General features: G+C 33.8%; 1 protein-coding gene across 4 annotated transcripts in view; it reads right to left on the bottom strand.

The window, feature by feature from the left end:
* Positions 1-21,849, bottom strand: part of XRN1 (5'-3' exoribonuclease 1) — a 112,441-nt gene that overhangs the window by 60,864 nt on the left and 29,728 nt on the right. For all 4 annotated transcript variants that reach the window (XM_027544378.1, XM_027544387.1, XM_027544395.1 and 1 more), the window contains exons 14-22: positions 20,138-20,294; positions 18,427-18,546; positions 11,886-12,055; positions 10,755-10,875; positions 10,559-10,657; positions 6,570-6,673; positions 3,860-3,991; positions 1,091-1,253; positions 283-396 (exon numbers count right to left, since the gene is read on the bottom strand). In XM_027544378.1, coding sequence (XP_027400179.1) covers positions 283-396; positions 1,091-1,253; positions 3,860-3,991; positions 6,570-6,673; positions 10,559-10,657; positions 10,755-10,875; positions 11,886-12,055; positions 18,427-18,546; positions 20,138-20,294 — 1,180 coding nt within the window. The remainder of the gene's footprint in view (positions 1-282; positions 397-1,090; positions 1,254-3,859; positions 3,992-6,569; positions 6,674-10,558; positions 10,658-10,754; positions 10,876-11,885; positions 12,056-18,426; positions 18,547-20,137; positions 20,295-21,849) is intronic.

The raw sequence follows: 21,849 nt of genomic DNA, 5'->3' as shown, positions 1-21,849 counted from the left end.
AATAATTTCAGAACCGCCTCATGCATGCTACCACAATAAATAAACCTACAAAAAACCAGATCAGAATCTGAATTCTTTTTCCATCACCTCCTGATCTCAATGTGCTCAACACTAAAAATATATAGCCAAATACTGTGCTTATAAATTAGATGAATAAATTTTTTCTTATTTTTCCCCTTCAGTATTACATTTTTACTTTACACCTAAATGAAGAGAAGTTAAATAATTGTATTAACTTGAAACCAGGAAGAATTTTAATTAGTAATAATAACAGAAACTAACCTCTCCAGTGCATCCATAGTAGGGTGTTCCCAGCATAAAGACCATACTTCTAGGAGGAAACAAGTCATCCAATGTTTTTATACTGGAGAAACGGGAGTCAAAAGCTCGGATGTCCTATGTAGAATGAAATACAAAAGTGAGTCATCATGGTCAAAATTTCTATAGATTGTATATCAAGATTTTTTTCCTATGGGATTATGACTATGTAGTCTACAAATGTCAAATGTAAAGATTTTCTACATAACAATACTAGAAATGAAATTTTATCTCCTTACATGCCACACACTCTTCTAGGTACTTCACAAATTTATTAGCTCATTTCATCCTCAAGACAACCCTCTGTAGCAAAGGCCATTACTAGACCCACTTTATAGATGAGGAAACTAAAGCATGGAAAGAGGCAATCTTGTCTTAGGTTATATAGCTAAGAAATAAACTCAGTCGGTGCTCTTACTCACTATGCTACACTATCTCACCAAAATTACATTATCGCTACATGCTTTAAAAAAACTTGGTCCCCTCACAACATCTAAGATCACAAACACAATAGCAATAAATATACTACTTTATTTAAAGCAAGATTTTTTAAGGATAAAAATAAATAAATACAAAAGACAAGTTTCCTAGACATACCCAGAATGAGTGTCTGAGCATGTTATACTCCTTTTAAAGACCATAGTATCTTGCAAATTACATTAAATAACAATATCAATTATATGTTGCTGCATATTAATATGATTTAATCTTTTCTTCATACAGTGTACAACAGTGTACATTAAGATAGGACGGAGACCTGATGGAGACTTACTTTGACAATGGTTTGATAAACAAATGGAAGAACTTGTTTTGACCACTGTTTCTCTAGACGGACTTCTCCATTTTGATTTATTTGATATTTACGACCTGTGAGTAACTGACCATATACAACTGCAGATGTTTCGTTTATTATTATTCCTTTTCTTCTCAGGTAGCTCAAAGAAAAAATAAAAAATAAATGAAGTCGTGTACGAGTGTATATACATTCTATAATGATAATCAACATCAAACCACCAACTCATAATCAAATCCATAAATAAATTTTAAATAAATATGCTAGTAGTTCTGAGTACCTAATAAGACTTTTTACACTATTCTGTGGCTACCCTTCCCAAAGTCTGTAAGATTAAATAAGAATTTAGAGAGTTATAAGAAACTCCTATGTTTCATACCCACTAGGCTGGCTATAACAAAAAGCAGCAAAAACAAGAATGGTGGAAAGGATATGGAGAAACTGAAACACTTGTACACTGCTGATGGGAGTGTAAAATGGTGCACCCACTGTGGAAAACAGTTTTTACAGTTCCTCAGAAAGTTAAACACAGAAGTGCTAAACACCCCAGCAATTTCACTTTTAGGTATATAACCAAAGAACTGGAAACATGTCATCAAATAAATATTTATAGACCAATGCTCATAGCAGTGCTATTCACAATAGCAGAAAGGTGGAAAGAAACCATATGTCCACCAACAGATGAACGCATAAACAAAAGGTGACACATACGTACAATGAAATATTTGCCCATAAAAAGAAGTAAGTACTGATATACTACAATGTGTATGAACCCCCTAAACATGCTATGTGAAATCAGCCAGATAGAAAAGGTCACATATTATGTGATTCCATTTGTATGAAATATCCAGAACAGGTGAATCTAAAAACACAGACAATAGAGACTGACTGACAGGCATTCAGTGGGCCTTTTCAATCTAAACCAGGGGTTGGCAAGCTATGGTCATTGGCCAAATTCAGACTGCTTCCTGCTGTTGTAAGTAAATTTTGTTCAAACAGCCATTCATTTATTTAACGTCAATGGCTGCTTTTGTGATACAACAACAGAGTTGAGTAGTTGTAACAAAAACCATAAAATCCACAAAACCTAAAGTATTTACTCTCCAGCCTTTACAGAAAGTTTGCTGATCCTTTCTCAGCTTGATTTTTTAGCTCACTGATTCAGTCTTCAGTATGCCCATATTAATACTTAGAATATCTAGTGAACTAATTATAAAAATCACAATTTTAATTTTTGTATACACGCTTATACTTAAATATATGTATTATATATATACCTAAGTATATTATATAATATGTATATATTATATTATAGTTACCTACATAGTATGTAGTTTAATAACATTACTATATATATTTTTTATAGCAAAATTTAAATTATGGTGAAAAAGCCAGATGTGTTCCCTATCCTTATGGAGCATACTATCCATGAAAAGAATCATTAATCATACTCATAAATCTATTAATTCTATTTACGTGCTATAAAATAAAATTCAGAATAATGTGAGCCATGACAAGGGTATCTGACTTACACTGCTGCTGCTGCTAAGTCACGTCAGTCATGTCCGACTCTGTGCGACCCCATAGACAGCAGCCCACCAGGATCCTCCGTCCCTGGGATTCTCCAGGCAAGAACACTGGAGTGGGTTGCCAACTGCTACTGCTGCTGCTAAGTCGCTTCAGTCGTGTCCGACTCTGTGCGACCCCACAGACGGCAGCCCACCAGGCTCCCCCATCCCTGGGATTCTCTATGCAAGAACACTGGAGTGGGTTGCCATTTCCTTCTCCAGTGTATGAAAGTGAAGAGTGAAAGGGAAGTCATTCAGTCGTGTCCAACTCTTAGCGACCCCATGGACTGCAGCCTACCAGGCTCCTCCGTCCATGGGATTTTCCAGGCAAGAGCACTGGAGTGGGGTGCCATTGCCTTGGGAGGCAAAAAATGCTCTACTTTTCCCTCTAACAGCTATCCTTTTATGCTGGATAGCTTTTCATGGTAGTTTTAAAATTTTTCCTGTTTAATAATTTTAGAATATTATGGCCTGGTATTAGCTCCTAAATTACAGAAGAGATATCTTCTTGAGTTCTTATTTATCAATAGATGCTATTACAGTTTAAACAAGAGGACTGATGGATGTACATTTATAACAACACTTTATGTGCCACTGCCAGTTTCTATTACTCTATCTTGATTTAAGGAATTCCAGTGTTTGGATGAAAAAAGAGAGGTACTGTTAGAGTGGGATCATGGGACACAAAGCATCCTGAAAATCCAGGGTTAGCTTCTTCGTTCATTAGTTGGTATAGAACTTGCATTTCTGAATTCAGGGGCATAAGGGGTTTGGACATAGGGAGACAGAAGCGTAGGGAGGAGGGAAGGGTGAAAAACAAAGGAGAGTATTCCATCTTATTCTTATTACTTACATGTGGCCAAGAAATTCATGACCTTATGGTTAGTAAAATGAATGCTGAAATTCAGGCAACTTATTAACTGTGTATTCCTAGGGTAAGTGATTATGTCTTTCCTTCCCTCCTTTCTTTTTCAGTACGTGGTGAAGTATTTTACTGACAAACTGGACAAGGTTCTAACTGCTTTTAATTAGGTTTTATTTTAAATTAGAACTCATTACTTTTTTAATATATAAAATGAAGATGTGACCACAGTGTTAAGTGAAAAATCAGTTAAAAAATAAGTACATTAGACCAGCACATTCTAGTTCAATGACATTAAATACTGTTTATAATACTCACTATTCTGAAATTCCTTGTACTTCTTTTGTCCAATTACATTGTTCTTTGTCTCCAAGATGGACCACTTTAGATGGTGGTGCAGTTCTTCCCAAATAAAGCTTCTGTGTTCCTGGAGGTTCTTCCAAGTAAAACCTTGAAAATTAAAATAAAAATTAAATTACCCCCAAATTTGTGGTTTAACATAGAGTTCCAGTAGTGTGAGTCTTCAGAGTGAAAAAATTTCTACATGGTATAATAGAAAAAAAAAACCAAAAAACCTTTTTTAAAACTGTAAAAGGAATTTCAGAACAAGGACTTGTAAAATATTTTAATCAAAATTTAAAAACAAATAGTATTCTGTCTCTTTAAGAAATTAAAATAAATACATAATAAAATACAAATTTTTAAAGAATTAATAATCTCAAATTCAATACAGTATTTTTGCTGAAAAAAAGTTTAACTTGATCCTAATCAAGCCACCATACCTAACTCCCAGTTTACAGGAAATATGTGGGATGGAGGACCAATTTAAATGACACTAATAGGAAACAACTACATAAATTCAGAATTCTACAAAATAACTGACCTGAACTCTAAGAAAAAAAGGCAGGGAAGTAAGTTTAGCTAGGTCTTAGGACATAAAATTAATATACAGGATCAATTATATTTCTGTATACTAGCAGGGGAAACGGAACCTTAAAATATAATACCATTTATTGTGGTTGTTTAGTCGCTAAGTAATGTCCGACTCTTTTGTGACCCCATAGACTGCAGCCTGAGAGGATCCTCTGTCCATGGAACTCTTCAGGCAAGAATATTGGAATGAGTAGCCATTCCCTTCTCTAGGGTATCGTCCTGACCCAGGGATTGAACCCACATCTCCTGCACTGTAGGCGCATTCTTTATCACCGATCCATCTGGGAGGCCCAATACCATTTATAGTGGCTTCAAAAATTTTAAATACTTATGTAGGTATAAACCCACTCCAGTGTTCTTGCCTGGAAAATCCCAGGGACGGGGGAGCCTCATCGGCTGCCGTCTATGGGGTCGCACAGAGTCGGACACGACTGAAGCGACTTAGCAGCAGGTATAAATCTAACAAAATATGCACAGGTTCAGTATGCTGAAACAACAAAATAGCGATAAAAGAAATCAAAGATTAAAATTAATGGAGCAATAAAAGGAGATCCATTTGGATCAGAAAATTCAACAAAGATGTCAAATCTCCCCAAATTATGTTTAATAAAATTCCTATCAAAATCTATCAAGGATTTTTTATAGATATTAAAAAAATTCTAAAATATATATGGAAAGGCAAAGGACCAAAAATATCTTAAAATAATTTTGAAAAATAAAAAAATGGTGGAAGGAATCCTCTACCTAAGGTTAAGACTCACTACATAGCTACAGTAACAACACAATGCGGTGCTGGCATAAAAACAGACACAGAGACAAATGGAACAAAATGGGGAACCCACAATGCAGATCCATACACACATGCTCAACTTATTTTTGACAAAGATGTAGAAGCAACCTAATGGAGGAAGGAGAGTTTTTTCAACAAACAGTGCTAGAGCAAGCAATTCAATATTCATAGGTAAATATATGAAACTGGACCTCATACCTCATATAAAAATCAATTCAAAATAGATCATGGATTTAAGTGCAAAAGGAGGAAAAACTATAAAAAAATTTCAAGATAATCTTTGGGACTTAGGGTTAGGTGAAGAGTGCTTAGACCAAAAGCATGATCCATTAAAAAAAAACAAACAACAACTAATAAAAAACTAAACTTCAACAAAAAGGCAGGGGAAGTGAATTCTGGTGATTAAAAAAGAATCCTCAAGATTCATATTAGGGTTGACTTCTCACCAACAAAATTAAATGACAAGACAAACTGAGATATGTTTGCAGAGATCTAAGGTTTCTAATTCTAAACATATGTGGGGGAAAAACAACACAAAAAATTTTTTGGATAAGTAATAATTCAGAAAGCATTAACATCCTTACATTTTCTCTGGAAAAAAAATTACTTTAGGAAGTTTTAAACATGAAAAAAGAATAAGACGTCAGACCAAGTTTATATGATATAAACATAAAAGATGTCAAAGAATAGATTGTCTAAATACTCACTGATAAAATGATTGTGAAATTTAATAAAGTGTTAAGAAATTATCTTTAGAATAGAAGATATATGTTTTAAAAATTACATATTATTTAAATGAAACCTGGGAAGGGTATGGAAAAGGTAAAGTTACATATGCTAGTCAGTCTTGTCAGAAATAAATATATTTGCTAACAATGACAACTGGTAGAAAAGAATTAGGATATGGAAACTTTCAAACTATTAAAAGGAAAAGAAGGCAAAAGGGTAAAAATAATATATGCATCTAAAATATATGCATCTCAAGGGATGTACAATAAAATGTCAACAGTGGTTGAACTTGAAGCGTGTGATTAGAGAACTTTCATTTCCACTAGAAAGTGTAAATATTTTACAAATACTGTATCAGTTAAAATGTATGAATGCTGCTACTGCTGCTAAGTCGCTTCAGTCGTGTCTGACTCTGTGCGACCCTATGGACAGCAGCCCACCAGGTTCCTCTGTCCACAGGATTCTCTAGGCAAGAATGCTGGAGTGAGTTGCCATTTCCTTCTTCAAAATGTATGAATAAAAGCCATCAAATAGCAAAGCATATACACACTTTAAAAATTACAAATAAAATCTTACTTAGTTTCTCCATCTGATACACCAACAACTCTAGCTTCTTCAAGATGAGGCCAATTAACAAAGACAGACTTCCCAAGCACTGATGAAGCTATATTTTCTACACTCTTAAAGTAAAAGCAGAAAAGTTCATTACTGTTTTAGGTCCAAGAGAAAATTTTACAGAGGCAAAATTAAATAATTAAAACTGGCTTGTGTTTACAACTGTGTACTTGAAATCTATAAAACCCCACCTTAGTAATTAAAATATAAAAATATTTGATCACTCAAGCTAATTATTCCCTGCTAGTAACTCCTCTTCACTACTTTATTTCAACTTAATTATTCTATCCAGTCAAATTTTGCTTTTTAAATTTCTCTTCTCTAACTTGTGCCTTTATTGCTAACTACTCTTTTTTTTTTCTTTCTAGGATTTCTGTTCCTTTAGATTTTTGGTTTTTTCCCCTTTCCTTTTTTAAAAAAATAGTTTTAAGTTGTTTTTACCTATCTGCCTTATTTCACTCTTTATAATTTATTATGAATCTGTGGAAGTTTACCAACATAACCTTCTCCTCTGCCAATCTCTTATTAGACGGGAACTATGACCAACTTAAGTACTTTTCAACAGTATAAATATCACACTAGGAAGCTTGCCTCCTCCTCATTTCTTCAACAGCATTGGCAGTTATTACTGAAGTATAGCCCACTGATTTTAATCCTAAATGAGATTACTTGGTGAGAAAAGAGATATCAGTAAATTCAAACAAAAGAACACTGACCTATAACGTGAGTATTATTGCTCATAATATAGCCAACATTAATAGAAATAATGTTCACCAAGAAACTCAGGTTTTTAGTTCTGCTTCTAACTAGCTGAGCCAATGTCTGCTTTTCAATCTCCTTAATTTAATTGTTTTTAATTTGTAAAATTAATGAGCTGGATTAGTTGCTTTACAAAATTCCATCCAGTAGTAAAATTCTATGATTCTATTATTCTCATGATTATCTGTTTATTTTTCTCATTGGAACTGAAAAAAGTGAAAAGAACAGCACAGATATCTAGAAAAGAGCTTTACTCATTATTGTATATCAGACGGACAGCAAAAAAAGAATCTAAGAAATGTGATTTCGTTTGTGATTGGTATGATTAAATAAGAACACTAGACTTATCTCAAGTTAGAAACCACGGGTTCAAAATTGGATTCTATTTCTTTTCAGCTACAGAGTGTTAAGCAAATCCTTTAATCCCACTGAGTCTGTTTTATGAGAAGCTGTAACATCTACCTCACAATATTCATTTAAGGATAAAATAATATACACAAAAACCTTTGTAAACTATAAAATGCTGTATAATCAGCTTTTTGTATCCATGGGTTCCACATCTGCAGACTCAACCAACCTCTAATGGAGAATACTTTGAGGAAAAAAAAAACTTCAGAAAGTTTCAAAAAGCAAAACTTGAATTTGCCAAATGTTGGCAACTATTTACATAGCATACAAATTGTATTTACAATTATTTATATTGTGTTAGGTGTTATAATCAATAAAGGGAGTATATATGTAGGTCATATGCAAACATTACAGCTTTTTTTTTGGGGGGGGGGGCACATGGATGTAGCTGCTCCGCAGGCATGTGGGATCTTCCCGTATCAGGGACTGAACCCATTTTCTCCTGCATTGGCTAGCAGATTCTTTACCACTGAGCCACCACGGAAGCTACAACACCATTTTATATAAGAGACTTGAGCATCCACTGGATTTTAGGATCAACCGAGTGTCCTGGAACCAATGCTCCATGGATACCAACTGATTACTGTATAAACTGTTTGAAAAATATCTTAAGTAAAAATTCTTAAAAGGAAACATTACTACTATTGGTTAGACAGCTTTGTAGTAGAAACTGAAGTTGAAGTATAAATTTTCATCCCCTTTTTATTATGCTTGATCATTATAAGCAAATATTTCTTTAATAATTAGAGATGACTATTTTTTGACTTTGGGAGATAACTTTATTGTATTTATTATATGAAGACATTTCTTACTGTGAACATATAAAAAAATGACTATTCTGATACAACAAGTTTCAATATTATTAGAACTAGGCTCATACTTTTCCTTTCTATATATCTAATTTCATTCTCCCACACTTCCCTTCATTTGGAGGAAAATTTATCCTACTTGCCCAGATTAATCCTTTCACTTAAGCCCTACAGGAAATCCCTTATTTCTTCACATCCGTTCCCTCCACGGTGACTTTAAGACCTCCGTTGTTCTTCAGCCCTACTGCTCTGCTTAAGAAGCTCTACTGTTCTGCTCTGCTTAACAAACTGCCTCTTCTTTACCTACAGCTATGTTTCCAGCCTTTTTTTCAATGAGAAACTTCTGAACTAAGGGGTTAAGATCTGCTTCCTTTACTTTCCATCTAACTAGTCGCAGACTAGTACTCAGGAACTGGACTTCTGCCTCCAACAACCTACTGGAATGGAATTCTCAAAGTCCAATAATGGTGACCAAAGGACCTAGTTTAATTCACTAGGTCTAATTCACAGACCTAGTTTTCACTGTTCTTGAACTGCATGTACCATCTGCTCGTGCTTTTGTGATACTACTTAACTTGGGAATCATTCTCTTTCTTCTCTGAGCACTCCCACTTTTACTGGCTCCTTTTCTACCCTTTATACCTGTGAACCCTTTATACCCTTTATACCCTTGAACCCTCAGAATTCCCTTTTTTCAGGGAAGTCAGCCCCAAGGCCCCAGCCATCATTTCCCTGCTCACGACCTGCATATCCCCATTGCCCTCCAAGCCTCAGCTCTACGTATTCAACTGAGTATAATCATCTTTCTTGACTGAAGTTTTTAATCTGAACCACAGAACACAAAAAACAATTGGACTAGGGATTTTACTAATTCTCCTAAGGATGATACATAACTAGTACTATTCCAAATGCATAAAAACTAATTTAATTTTTATAAGCAAATGGATGACTTAGCACATTAGGGCTTAAATCTCTTGTGGAACCCTGCTAAGAAAGGCTGACAGGGCAGCTCCAGATAAATGTTCTAGAACCAACTTAAAATTCTATTACTGATCATTTATCCCCTCAAACAAGTGCCTCTCCCATTTTAACTTCTTTATTCCAATAAATTTTTCAATTGATTAGTCTGATATTTAGAGTCAGTCATATTTAATATTTTCTTTTTCTTTTCATCCCCTATTTTTGAACAAATGATGGAACTTGTGAATTTAGTCTTGTTCATCTAGATCTATTACCACTTTCACAGTTTATGTCTTTATTATCTAAGGCTTCTACAACCACAACCTCAACTTACAGGCTTTTCCATTTTCTTCCATTTCTCTTTTATGCAATTTAGTCTATTATGCTGCTACCAAATTAATTTTTATGAAAATACCAATTTCAAGATAACAGTCACAAAAAAATAAGTCCAAACTCCTTAGCCTGGTATTCAAGGTCCTCCATAATCTGGCCTCAATCTGTTTTTTCAGCCTTATCTTCTACTATTTCCCAACACAAGTCCTCTGCTTCAGTCAGGTTTATCTATTCCTTCTCCTCAAATACATCACATTTACTCTAAAAAAAGAAAAAGTATTAAAAATTTCAGACATACAGAAAGGTTAAAAAGATAATATGCTAATATCACACTTACTTTTCACTGTAATTCCCAGCTCATGTTATTTTTTTCAACTGGCATACCCTTCCCCTCCTTCTTCCTCTTTGTGATAAGCTTTCTGTTAGTACCCTGCTTAAATCTATTTCTATCTACAGACCTGTACTTAACCTAAATTCACACAGCTCATCTTCCAAAATTCCTCCAGCATTTTTTAGCTCATTATGTCACAATTATACACATCCTTTAATCTGTGTAAATGTTTCTTTACTCTATCCTTATTTCCTGTGAACTTGTGGAGTTCCTACATGTTATACTACTTTGGCAAACACACTGCAGCTAGAATGCTTTTATGTATAATATACAGTAAAGAAAATACTTACAAGTTCATCTGACTCAGCATTCACTAAGATTTCCAACATCATGTTTTCTCCACGACTGCTTTGCTGGAATACTTGAACCCCACTTTTCTTTAAAAAAAACTTTAAAAGAATTCGTAGAATTTAATTTTTAATTATTTTTCCACAATTACTTCACTTTCAATACAGTAAAAAATTTCTGAACTAAATAGCCACTGACTTTGTGTTTGATGTGTTTCAAAGTAGGAAATCCACAGAAATATAATGCCTTCTGGTCAACCTTGGTTATGTTGTTCTTGCTTATATCTATACGCCAAGCATCTAATGATATTATTTTATACCTAGAAAATAAATCAAGGTATTTGATTTAAAATTCATACATTACAAGCAATCATAGTTTTTCAGCATCCCTTCAGTATTTTGCAAGAGTTACCCTTGCTTTTAAACATGAGAATAACAATTTGTCCTTTAGGAAAAAGAAAATATAAAGCAGCAGATTCTCTGTTGTTACTAATTTAGACACAACCATGACTGTAACATACTGAGTGGAAATTTTCCCATTTATTTAAGAATACATATAATATATATATATATATATATATGCATAAATATATATAATATATAAATTATACATGTATATATGATTTTTATACTAAAGGAATATATAACACATACTACAAATCTCTACATCTTCCATTTTCCAAAACCCAGAATGGAAAATAAACACTTTATAATGTCTATTTCATCTTTCCCTTTGCTTTAAGAAAAGGAAAAATTGTAATGGAGAGACATTTACTTTATCTGCAACTCAACTTCCATCTGGGTATTACTGCAGGGAAGATGAGAAAAGAGAAAAAAACAAGGAAAACATTTTAATGAAGAAGAGAAAGAAGAAATGGACTGAAATGGATTTGAGGCAAGAAAAGAGAGGAGCTCTTTTATTTCCTGCTTTTCTTCTTTCCTGTTGGGTGGTTAGGGAATGTAAAAGGTAAAGTCATAGCATGTCAAACAATGCTGGGAGTAGACACTGGCAATGAAAATAAAAATTCACACATTTCTTGAGGAAGAGAAGAGATATACACCATGGGATGCCAGGGGCAGTAAGTAGGGTGGGGAATAACTTTAATAGAAGAGAGAAACAGAGAAGCAGAATTGGACCAAAGCAGAGAACTACAGAAACAACTGAGACAGATAGAGAAAATTCCTTGGAAAGTTGGATGTAATTACCAGTTGCTTACATGTCATAAATTATCTGTTAATTCTCGAAACAGATATTTAAAAGCTTTGTAAAAGTTAATTTTATTATCTTATTTTTTGCACTCTCTGTTTTTGAAGAATTACCACACATTACCTTGCACAGCATCGCTCTACGGGAGGGAACTTTTCTGGCCATGGAGAGGGGTAGGTGAACTCTGTGTTGCTGTCAAACCAGCACATTAAGCACTCACTATGTTGATTTCTTTTTCTCTCTTCTTTTTTGAGGGAGTGGTTACATGTCTCCATGGCTTCTAACAACCGCTTCTGAATATAAGATTGAAGAGAGAGGTCATTAACATAAAAATTCTGTAATCCTAACACATAGAATGAATCTTTTCCCTCAAAAAACAAAATTACTATTTGTGTTCTTAAAAAGAAAAAATCTTAATAATAGAAATCTTTTCAATTTAATTATATGAAAAACTGATATACTATTCTTGTTTCTAAGGGCCCTAGAATATTTCTTGTCACTACAAATTCCTCTGAAAATATTACTCCAAGAACAGCCACTAAAGTGTGGATAAGAACAGCAGATAATCAAAATTTAAATATGAATTTATCACAATTCACTGCTCCTTAATCTCTCACATTGCAAATGTGCATTAATATATAAATATTCAAATTTATGATTATCTTTTATATTTAATGCAATTCAAATGAAAATCACAATGGTTTAAAATATATTTTTCAAAGGAAAAATGATGTTAGTGTTCATACTGGAATAATAAAGGCTGAACTAAAAAGTTATCAAGAACTTGTCTTACAAGATCCTATCTTTTTATAAAATCACCTATAAGCAAAACACTTAAGTACTGACACCACAAAAGACCCACAGAGAAGAAAAAGATAAATAGTTAAAAAACAAATTCAAATATATGTCAAACATAGTATTCCAGACACTTAAAATAATGTTTTGTCCATATGTGCTTTGTCCAAGAAAGCACATATATATTTCAATATCATACTATATATAAAATAAGTAGTAATAAGACAACAAAGTATTATAAGAAAATCTAGGAAAGTATTGATAATTACTTATCAATTATAAGTAGTGATTATTATCAATTATAAGTAGTATATCAAGTAGTGAAAAATTCTCAAGTAAGGCAGAAAAAAGCCTAGCCACTTTAAGGAAAAAGACATTTTTAATAAAAGAAAATGTATGTGATAAAAGAGGTCATGAACAAATCAACAGGCAAATGCCACACTGGGAAAAAATATTCCTAGCATACAAACAGTTGCTCAAAATCAAAAAAGAAAATGAGGGAAAGGATATAAACAATTTATAAAAGGGAAAATGCAAAAGACAAACACATATAAAAATATATCAAGTTAGGGAGCAGGTAAAAATAACTTGAATAATAATAAAATGGCATTCTTTATCATCAGTAGACTGGACAAAATTAAACAACAACATTCAGGACTAGAAAAGCAGAGAAGTAGGTACTCTCAAGTACTGATGGTGTGAATTAGACCAGTCTTTTTGAAAAAGAATTAATTAAAACAAAAACCATACACTCCCATTAATCAAGCATTTCTGCTTTGGGGATTCTACCTTATAAAAATAAAACTACCAATACATAAGAATATATTAACAAACAAAAAGAATACATAAATGCATAAGTACTTTTATCATAGCATTGTGTACAATAGCAAAAACATGAAGAATTGTAAGAATTTGTAAAATTAGTATGGTGTGTTCCCATGTACTTTTCACCCAATGATAACATCTTACATATAACCACAGTACATTATCAAAACTAGGAAACTGACACTAGTACACCATGACTACAGACTTACTCAGATTTCAGTGTGCTTAGTCGTTCAGTTGTGTCTGACTCTTAGGGAGCCTATGGACTGTAGCCTGCCAGGTTCCTCTGTCCATGGGGATTCTTCAGTCAAGAATACTGGAGTGGGTTGCTATGCCCTCCACCAGGGGATCTTCCCAACCCAGGGATCGAACCCAGGACACCTGCATTGCAGGTGGATTCTTTACTGTCTGAGCCACCAGGGAAGCTCCAGATTTCACTAGTTTTTATATGTAAATACCAAATAGGAAAAGCAGTATGTCAAGGCTGTATATTGTCACCCTGCTTAGTTAACTTATATGCAGAGTACATCATGAGAAACGCTGGGCTGAAAGAAGCACAAGCTGGAAATCAAGATTGCCGGGAGAAATATCAATAACCTCAGATATGTAGATGACACCACCCTTAGGGCAGAAAGTGAAGAGGAACTAAAGAGCCTCTTGATGAAAGTAAAAGAGGAGAGTGAAAAAGTTGGCTTAAAGCTCAACATTCAGAAAACGAAGATCATGGCATCTGGTCCCATCACTTCATGGGAAATAGATGGGCAAACAGTGGAAACAGTATCAGACTTTATTTTTTTGGGCTCCAAAATCACTGCAGATGGTGACTGCAGCCATGAAATTAAAAGACACTTACTCCTTGGAAGGAAAGTTATGACCAACCTAGATAGCATATTCAAAAGCAAAGACATTACTTTGCCAACAAAGGTCCATCTAGTCAAGGCTATGGTTTTTCCAGTGGTCATGTATGGATGTGAGAGTTGGACTGTGAAGAAAGCTGAGTGCCGAAGAATTGATGCTTTTGAACTGTGGTGTTGGAGAAGACTCTTGAGAATCCCTTGGACTGCAAGGAGGTCCAACCAGTCCATTCTAAAGGAGATCAGCCCTGGGATTTCTTTGGAAGGAATGATGCTAAAGCTGAAACTCCAGTCCTTTGGCGACCTCATGCGAAGAGTTGACTCACTGGAAAAGACTCTGATGCTGGGAGGAATTGGGGGCAGGAGGAAAAGGGGACGACAGAGGATGAGATGGCTGGATGGCATCACCGACTCAATGGATGTGAGTTTGAGTGAACTCTGGGAGATGGTGATGGACAGGCAGGCCTGGCATACTGCGATTCATGGGGTTGCAAAGAGTCGGACACGACTGAGCGACTGAACTGAACTGAACTGTGTATGTACAACAGTATGGAATTCTTATCATACGTGCAGATTCATGTGTGTGAGCTCAGTTGCTGAGTGGTGTCCGACTCTTTGCAACCCCTATGGACTGTAGCCTGCTAGGGTCCTTGTCCACAGGGTATTCTTTAGGCAAGAATAATGGAGTGGGTTGCCATGCCCTCCTCCAGGGGATCTTTTCAACTCAGGGATCGAACCCAGGTTTCCTGCATTGCAGGCGGATTCTTTACCATCTGAGCCACTACGGAAACTTCATGTAACCACCCCTAAGACTGGAATACAGGACTGTCACATCATTGCAAAGAAACTCCTTCACATTATCCCTTTATAGTCATACCCTATCCCCCAATGACCTGTTTTATGATAATTTCATCACTTCAAATATATTACATAAATGGAACCATATAAAACCTTCTAAGATTGACTTTTTCAGTCAAATGAACTTTTTCCCATCCTTTGTTTATATAAATAGTTCTTTTTATTGCTGAGTAGGATTCCATTATATGAATGTACTACAGGTTTTTTTTAATCCATTCACTCATTGAAAGATATCTGAATTTTTTTCCAGTTTGGAGTTATCACAAATAACTTGCTCTGGACAATAATATACAGGTTTTTGCCCACATTTATAGCCAGCTGTTTCAGTACCAATTGTTAAAAAGCTTTTCTTTACCTATTGAATAGCTCTGATGTCTTAATTGAAAATTTAACTGGACAAGTAGAGATCTAGGTTGTTTGGCCTCTATTCTGTTTCACTGATCTATGTCTATTATGATGTAGGAAACATACTGCCTTGATTACTTTAGCCTAATGATAAATCATGAAATCAGATAATGAAAATCTTTCAGTTTTGTTCTTCTTACAGATTGTTTTGGCTACTCTGCTGCTGCTATGTCGCTTCAGTCATGTCCGACTCTGTGCGACCCCAGAGACGTCTGGCAGCCCACCAGGCTCCCCTGTCCCTGGGATTCTCCAGGCAAGAACACTGGAGTGGGTTGCCATTTCCTTCTCCAGTACATGAAAGTGAAAAGTGAAAGTGAAGTCGCTCAGTCGTGTCTGACTCTCAGCGACCCCATGGACTGCAGCCTACCAGGCTCCTCCATCCATGGGATTTTCCAGGCAAGAGTACTGGAGTGGGGTGCCATTGCCTTTTCCGTTGGCTACTCTAGATACTTTGTAATTTCATCCAAACTTTAAAACTGGATTTTTGATAATCTATACAAACATTTGCTGCATTTTTGCTGAGATTATGTTGAGCCCAAAGATCAATATGCGAAGAGGTTATTTCTTATCAATATCAAATCTTCTATTCCTTGAACATGGTATATTCTTCCATTTATTCACGTCTCCATATCGCAACACTATTTGTAGTTTTCACTGTGCATGCTGTTAAATTTATAAATGTGTATTTTATATTTCTTTTGCTACTGAAAGTAAAAGTCTTTTTATTTAAAAAATTTATATTTTCCAATTTTTTGTTGTTAGTATATATAAAAACAATTGAATTCTGTATAGATTTTATATTTTGTGACCTTGCTAAATTTACTTATTGTTAACAGTATCTTTTTGAAGATTCCTTAGAATTTTCTGTTTTTGTGGCAATGTTATGTGCATATAAAAACAATTTTTCTTCTTCCTTTCTAATCTACATGCCTTTATTTCTTTCCCTTGACTTAATACAGTGGATTCCTAGTACAGTATTAGAGAGAACTGATTAGACTAAACATCCTTGTCTTAAACTTGATTTTATGAAGAAAACGTTCAAAATTTTACTATTAAGTATACTGTTAACAGTGCATACGTGTGTGCTAAATCACTTCAGTTGTGTCAGACTCTTTGTGACCCTATGGACTGTAGTCCATCAGGTTCCTCTCTCCATGGGTTTTTTAAACATGCACTTTATTTGGTTTTGACTTCCCTGGTGGGTCAGACAGTAGTAAAAGCGTCTGCCTACAATGAGGGAGACCAGGGTTTGATCCCTGGGTCGCGAAGATTTCCTGGGAAAGGAAATACTCTTGCCTGGAAAATCCCATGGACGGAGGAGCCTGGTAGGCTACAGTCCATGGGGTCGCAAAGAGTTGGACACGACTGAGCAACTTTACATATTTGGTTGAGGAAGTTCCCTCTTATTTCTAGTAGTTAAGCATTTCTATTAAAATTGGATGTTGAATACTCAAACATGGTAAATCACATTGAAAACCAATTTTATATTTCTAAAATAAATCTCATTTGGTTATGAGTATTATCCTTCTATATTATTGATCCCATCTGGCTTGACTGTGTTAAAAGTTTTCCATCTACTTTAGGAGGAATATTATCAAGTAATTTTCTTTTCTTATAGTATCATTGACTATTATGCTGGCTTAATATAATATATTGGGAAGTGATTATTCCTCTTCTATGTTCTCAAAGTTTGTATAAAATTTGTATTATTTCTTTCATGAATGCTTACTAGAATTCACAAATCAAGACATCTGAGCCTAGAATTTTTCTCTGAGACGATTTTAAATTATGAACTAAAATGTCTTTAAAAGATATAGGATTACTTAGATTTTTATGTTTTTTTTCCTGTCAGTTTTTCTGAATCATGTTTAAGGACCTGTGTTCATTTCATTTAGGCTGTTAAATTTGTTGGCATAAAATTGCTTACAATATGCCTTATCAATTTTAAAAATAACTATAGGATTTATAGGACACCTCTTCTTTCACTCTAAATTTATGTGTTCTCCCCTGGTGCTCTAGTTTTTTTAAGCCTTTTTTGATCTGTCTTCCTAGGATTTATCAATTTCATTAATCTTTCAAGAGGATCAACTTTTGGTTTCATTGATTTTTCTCTATTGTTTGTTCCTTTTCCATGGATTTCTGCTCCTGTCTTTTTGTTCTCTTCATTCTGCTTAGTTTAGATTTAAATTGCTCTTGTTTTTCTAGCTTCTTATGGTAGGAAGTTTAATTTACTTCAAAATATTTTCTTGTTTAGTATAAGCACCTAGAGCCTTAAGTTTCTCTTTTAGGTCTTGCTTTAATTTTATCACACAGATTATGATATGTGTTCTCATTATCATTCAGATAAAACATTTCAAATATTCCTTTAAATTTCTTTAATATATGGATTATTTAGAAGTGTGTTATTTAATTTCAAAATTTTTATAAATTTTCGGAGATCTGTTGCTGATTTTTAACTTAATTCTATGTGGTCAGAGAACATTCACATTATGATTTCACCCTTTTAAATTTATTCAGACATTTTTATGCCTTACCAAATAATCTTGGTGAACAGTCTTTCACTTAAAAATGTGTATTCCTTAGTTGTACTACACTGTACTACTACTGTACTACTACTACTACTGTACTACACTGTAGTACTATACTGTACTACAAATATTAATGAGGTTAAGTAGGTTTATAGTGTTATTTAAGTCTTTGATCTTTGGTAATACTCTCTGTTCTGAAGCCTACTTGGTCTAATATTAGTAAAGCAATGCCAGCTTCCTTATAATTAGCATACACAGAAGTTTTGATGCACAGAACAAAGATGAGAGTAGTTAAAACTCATTAACACAAATGGTGATTAAAATCCATTGTTCATTCATTTATGTGAAGTAATCTCTAATTAAAATACAAGTGTATATATAACCATTTCATGCACTGACCTCATCAATAAAAGGTATTAGTACCACAGCTTCCCATTCCTGTTGTTTCCCATTTAGGTCAGTTTTAAAATCAGGTGGATAATATTCTATAATTGGCGAATCGTCACTGGTCATCAAATGCTGTGAAAACATAAAACAGTATAATAGAAATGTAAGAACTAATATCAATGTAACTTTTTGTTAATATATTTATAATATTTACCTATTACAATTTAAAATTTCTAAGCAAAGCAAAAGTAAATTTTCACATCTTAGGTATGTTACAGTATACTTATTATATTTTGATTTTCAAATATGAGACTTCTAATTTCACTGCCACTCATCACTTTCTCATTCCACTAAGCTAATTATATAGCCAAACTATCCTTACTCTGAATTTTATTATTTCTGTCTTCTATAGTCTTTTCACTCTACAAGGCTCATCTAAATTCTGTTTTTCCATTCAGATTTCAGTTCATTTCACACACTCCATTTTTAATCTTAGACAATTTATTTTCATGTCATAATCAAAGAGTCAGACACGACTGAGCGACTGAACTGAACATAATCAACTGATTTTATTAAGTTATATAACTGTCATCTAAGATAATTTAAAAAGAAAAAAAAAATCCTAAAATACAAGAATCTCTTTACCACCAACAGCAAAGATAGAAAGCCCAATAAGACATGTTTTTAGTTAGAGATTTTATAACAGAAGTAGATAAACCTAAAGATATCCTCTAGGAAATGAATATAGAAGATCATGACATAAAAAATTTTAAAGAAATAAAAGCATATTTCTCAGGGTAATATTCAAAATAAAATAATCAGTTGTCATGGGTACAGAAGAATCAAAACTTATGTGGCTACAAAAACCTGCATGGCTATATTAATCCAGAGTGGTTGAGTATCAATTCTTAATGTATTGAAGGTAGGAAAAAAAGCATCAAAGAAACTAAAGGAAGGAAGGCCATGGGCCAGGATCAAGGCCCATGAAGGCCCATCAAGTTAAGTTTCAGAAAGATTTAGAAGGAAGCTGGATACTGTTCAAGCAGTGAAGGTATGTGATATCTATACATTTATGTGTGTCTATTTCAATTCCTGGCACAGACCACAGAATTAGAAGAATCGACTGATGCTCTAGAAGAACTAAACTGAAGTTTACCCTCAAAATCAGTTTAGTAGGCTTAGTGTAATTTTGGTGACCCAATCACCCCTGAAACAGCTTTCTCCTGGTATATGAAGTACGTTAATCAGAGAGAAGTTTTTTATTCCATAATTTGATAAATGAAATTCTTAAAATCCAAATATAAATGGAAGTAGCATTTTGTTGAGATAAACAACTTATTAGAATCATCCATATTCTATTAGGTAGAGGGTAAAAGAGAACAGAAACAAAATCTGTAATATCTGGACAGAGCAGATGGCTTTAGATTTTGCCAAGCTCTATTTACTTTCATCAGTGCAGAGACAAACTGGAGATGCGCTTAAAGATACTGAAAACAAAGAAGCTATGCTTTGAATGGTTTATGAAATGTGTTTGCATTTTTAAAACAAGTTAATTTTAAATCAAGGAATTACTTTTCAAGGGACTTGTTTAAAGAATACTATATTTGAAACTGAAAATAAATATATTTAGCTATTAAAGAAATTTGGTATGATATTTCTAGGTTTGGAGGAGGAACTCCTAAATATTAAAAAGAACACAAATATATTTAATTCTAAAACCCACCTGGTAGCATGCAGGAAGTAAATTTTTGCTAGCTGCTGGAAGTACAGCAAGAAGCTGTTCAAATGGCTTAAAAGGTTTTCCCAGTTCAAAATGGATTTTGAGTGTACTGATGTTGCGGATATCAGACAGGAAAGGTGCATAATGGTACGGATAAAACCTGTAAGACAAAACTGAGCTTTAAACAATTGACAAACTTTATGAAACAGATCAATAGTTAGTATATACTTCTCAATATTCTATTCTAACAGCTGTGCCTCTGTGCGTTATGTTCAGTCGTGTCCACACATAGCAATAATTCTAAAGAAAAAATCACTCACAATTATGCCACATGAATAGAAGAGATCAGCAATGTTGGAAAATGTAGATTATTTGGTGACAACAAGTATTTTATTTCCTTAATTTTTAAAGTGGTTTATATTTCAAAAACTTAGATGTATGTAATTGAAGGGTATATATATTAATAACACATTTAAAATATAATTTATTATTTATATAAATAATACAATGACTCCAGTTTCAGAAGTATTGAGTGTGAATCTTCCAAACAATAGATCCTCAGAATGAACTAATGAGGCAGTCAGAAGACATTCAGTTACTTCATGTGGGCCTGAGCTTCTCTCATGAAGACACAGGGAAGTCTGAGCTCATATGGTTGTTACTAGTCAGCTCTAAGAATCATCAACTTTGAATTAGTATGTATATATATATATTGTGTTTGTGATAAGGATTAAACCATTTGTCAATCATGCACACTATTTGTTTTTAAAATCTTCCCATATTTAACATGAAGAAATATTTTTAGAAATTTCAAAATTTTTAAAAAATTATAAAAATTTCAATGTTCTTAATGTCTGACTAAAAATACCAAAATAAAAGCCAACAAAATATTTTTATATTCCACAATTATGGCATACTTCAAAAGAATGGGAAAGTTTAGGAGGCAGAATGGCATGTGGAACAATGGAAAATGTATAGACTTCGGAAATCAGATAGGCGTGTACTTGAATATTGGTGTGTGATACTGGAAAGGCTATTTAACCTCTCTGAGCCTCATCTGTCAAAAGCAGAAAACAATATTTACTTTAAACAGCTCTGAGGCCTATATGAGCACATGCTTTACAAGTGCTTGGCCTCAATGCCTGGTAATAGAATAGGTATAACTTACACTCACCTTCTTAAAAAATGGCAAATCAGGGATTATTTTGTCACTACAGTGTTCTTTAGAGATGCCCTGAGAATCTTGTTAGTTATTGCAGATATTTTTTAAAAGGCTATTAGTAAGTGAGATTCTATTAATAATTAATGCCACATTATTGTGCACTGGTATGTTTTGCTGCTGGTGCTTTAACACAGAGCCTACAAGGTGCTCTGAAAACAAACAAAACAAGCAATCTCATCACTTAAAAGTGTCTATTTTTCCCTGTATCTATTTTTTACTTGTTTTCTATTTCAGTGGATGGTTTGGAAATGTAGATGGAACTTGCTGGAATAAAAAACATGAGATAAATAGAGAATTATTACTATTCCAGGAGAAGTAAATTCTTTTCTCCTTTCTTCATTACCCTTCCCAGTTTAACATTCATATAATCCATTCTTCATTACTCCTAACAGAAAAAATTTTCAAACACATAAAGATGTAGAGAAGAATAAACAATCCCACTTAACCATCACTCAGACCCAGTAATTGTCAAGACTTTGTGACACTTCATTCA

The sequence above is a fragment of the Bos indicus x Bos taurus genome, chromosome 1, assembly GCF_003369695.1.
Source record: "Bos indicus x Bos taurus breed Angus x Brahman F1 hybrid chromosome 1, Bos_hybrid_MaternalHap_v2.0, whole genome shotgun sequence".
NCBI lineage: Eukaryota > Metazoa > Chordata > Mammalia > Artiodactyla > Bovidae > Bos > Bos indicus x Bos taurus.
Note: the sequence above shows the minus strand (reverse complement) of the source record. Positions and strands in the feature narration are given on the sequence as shown.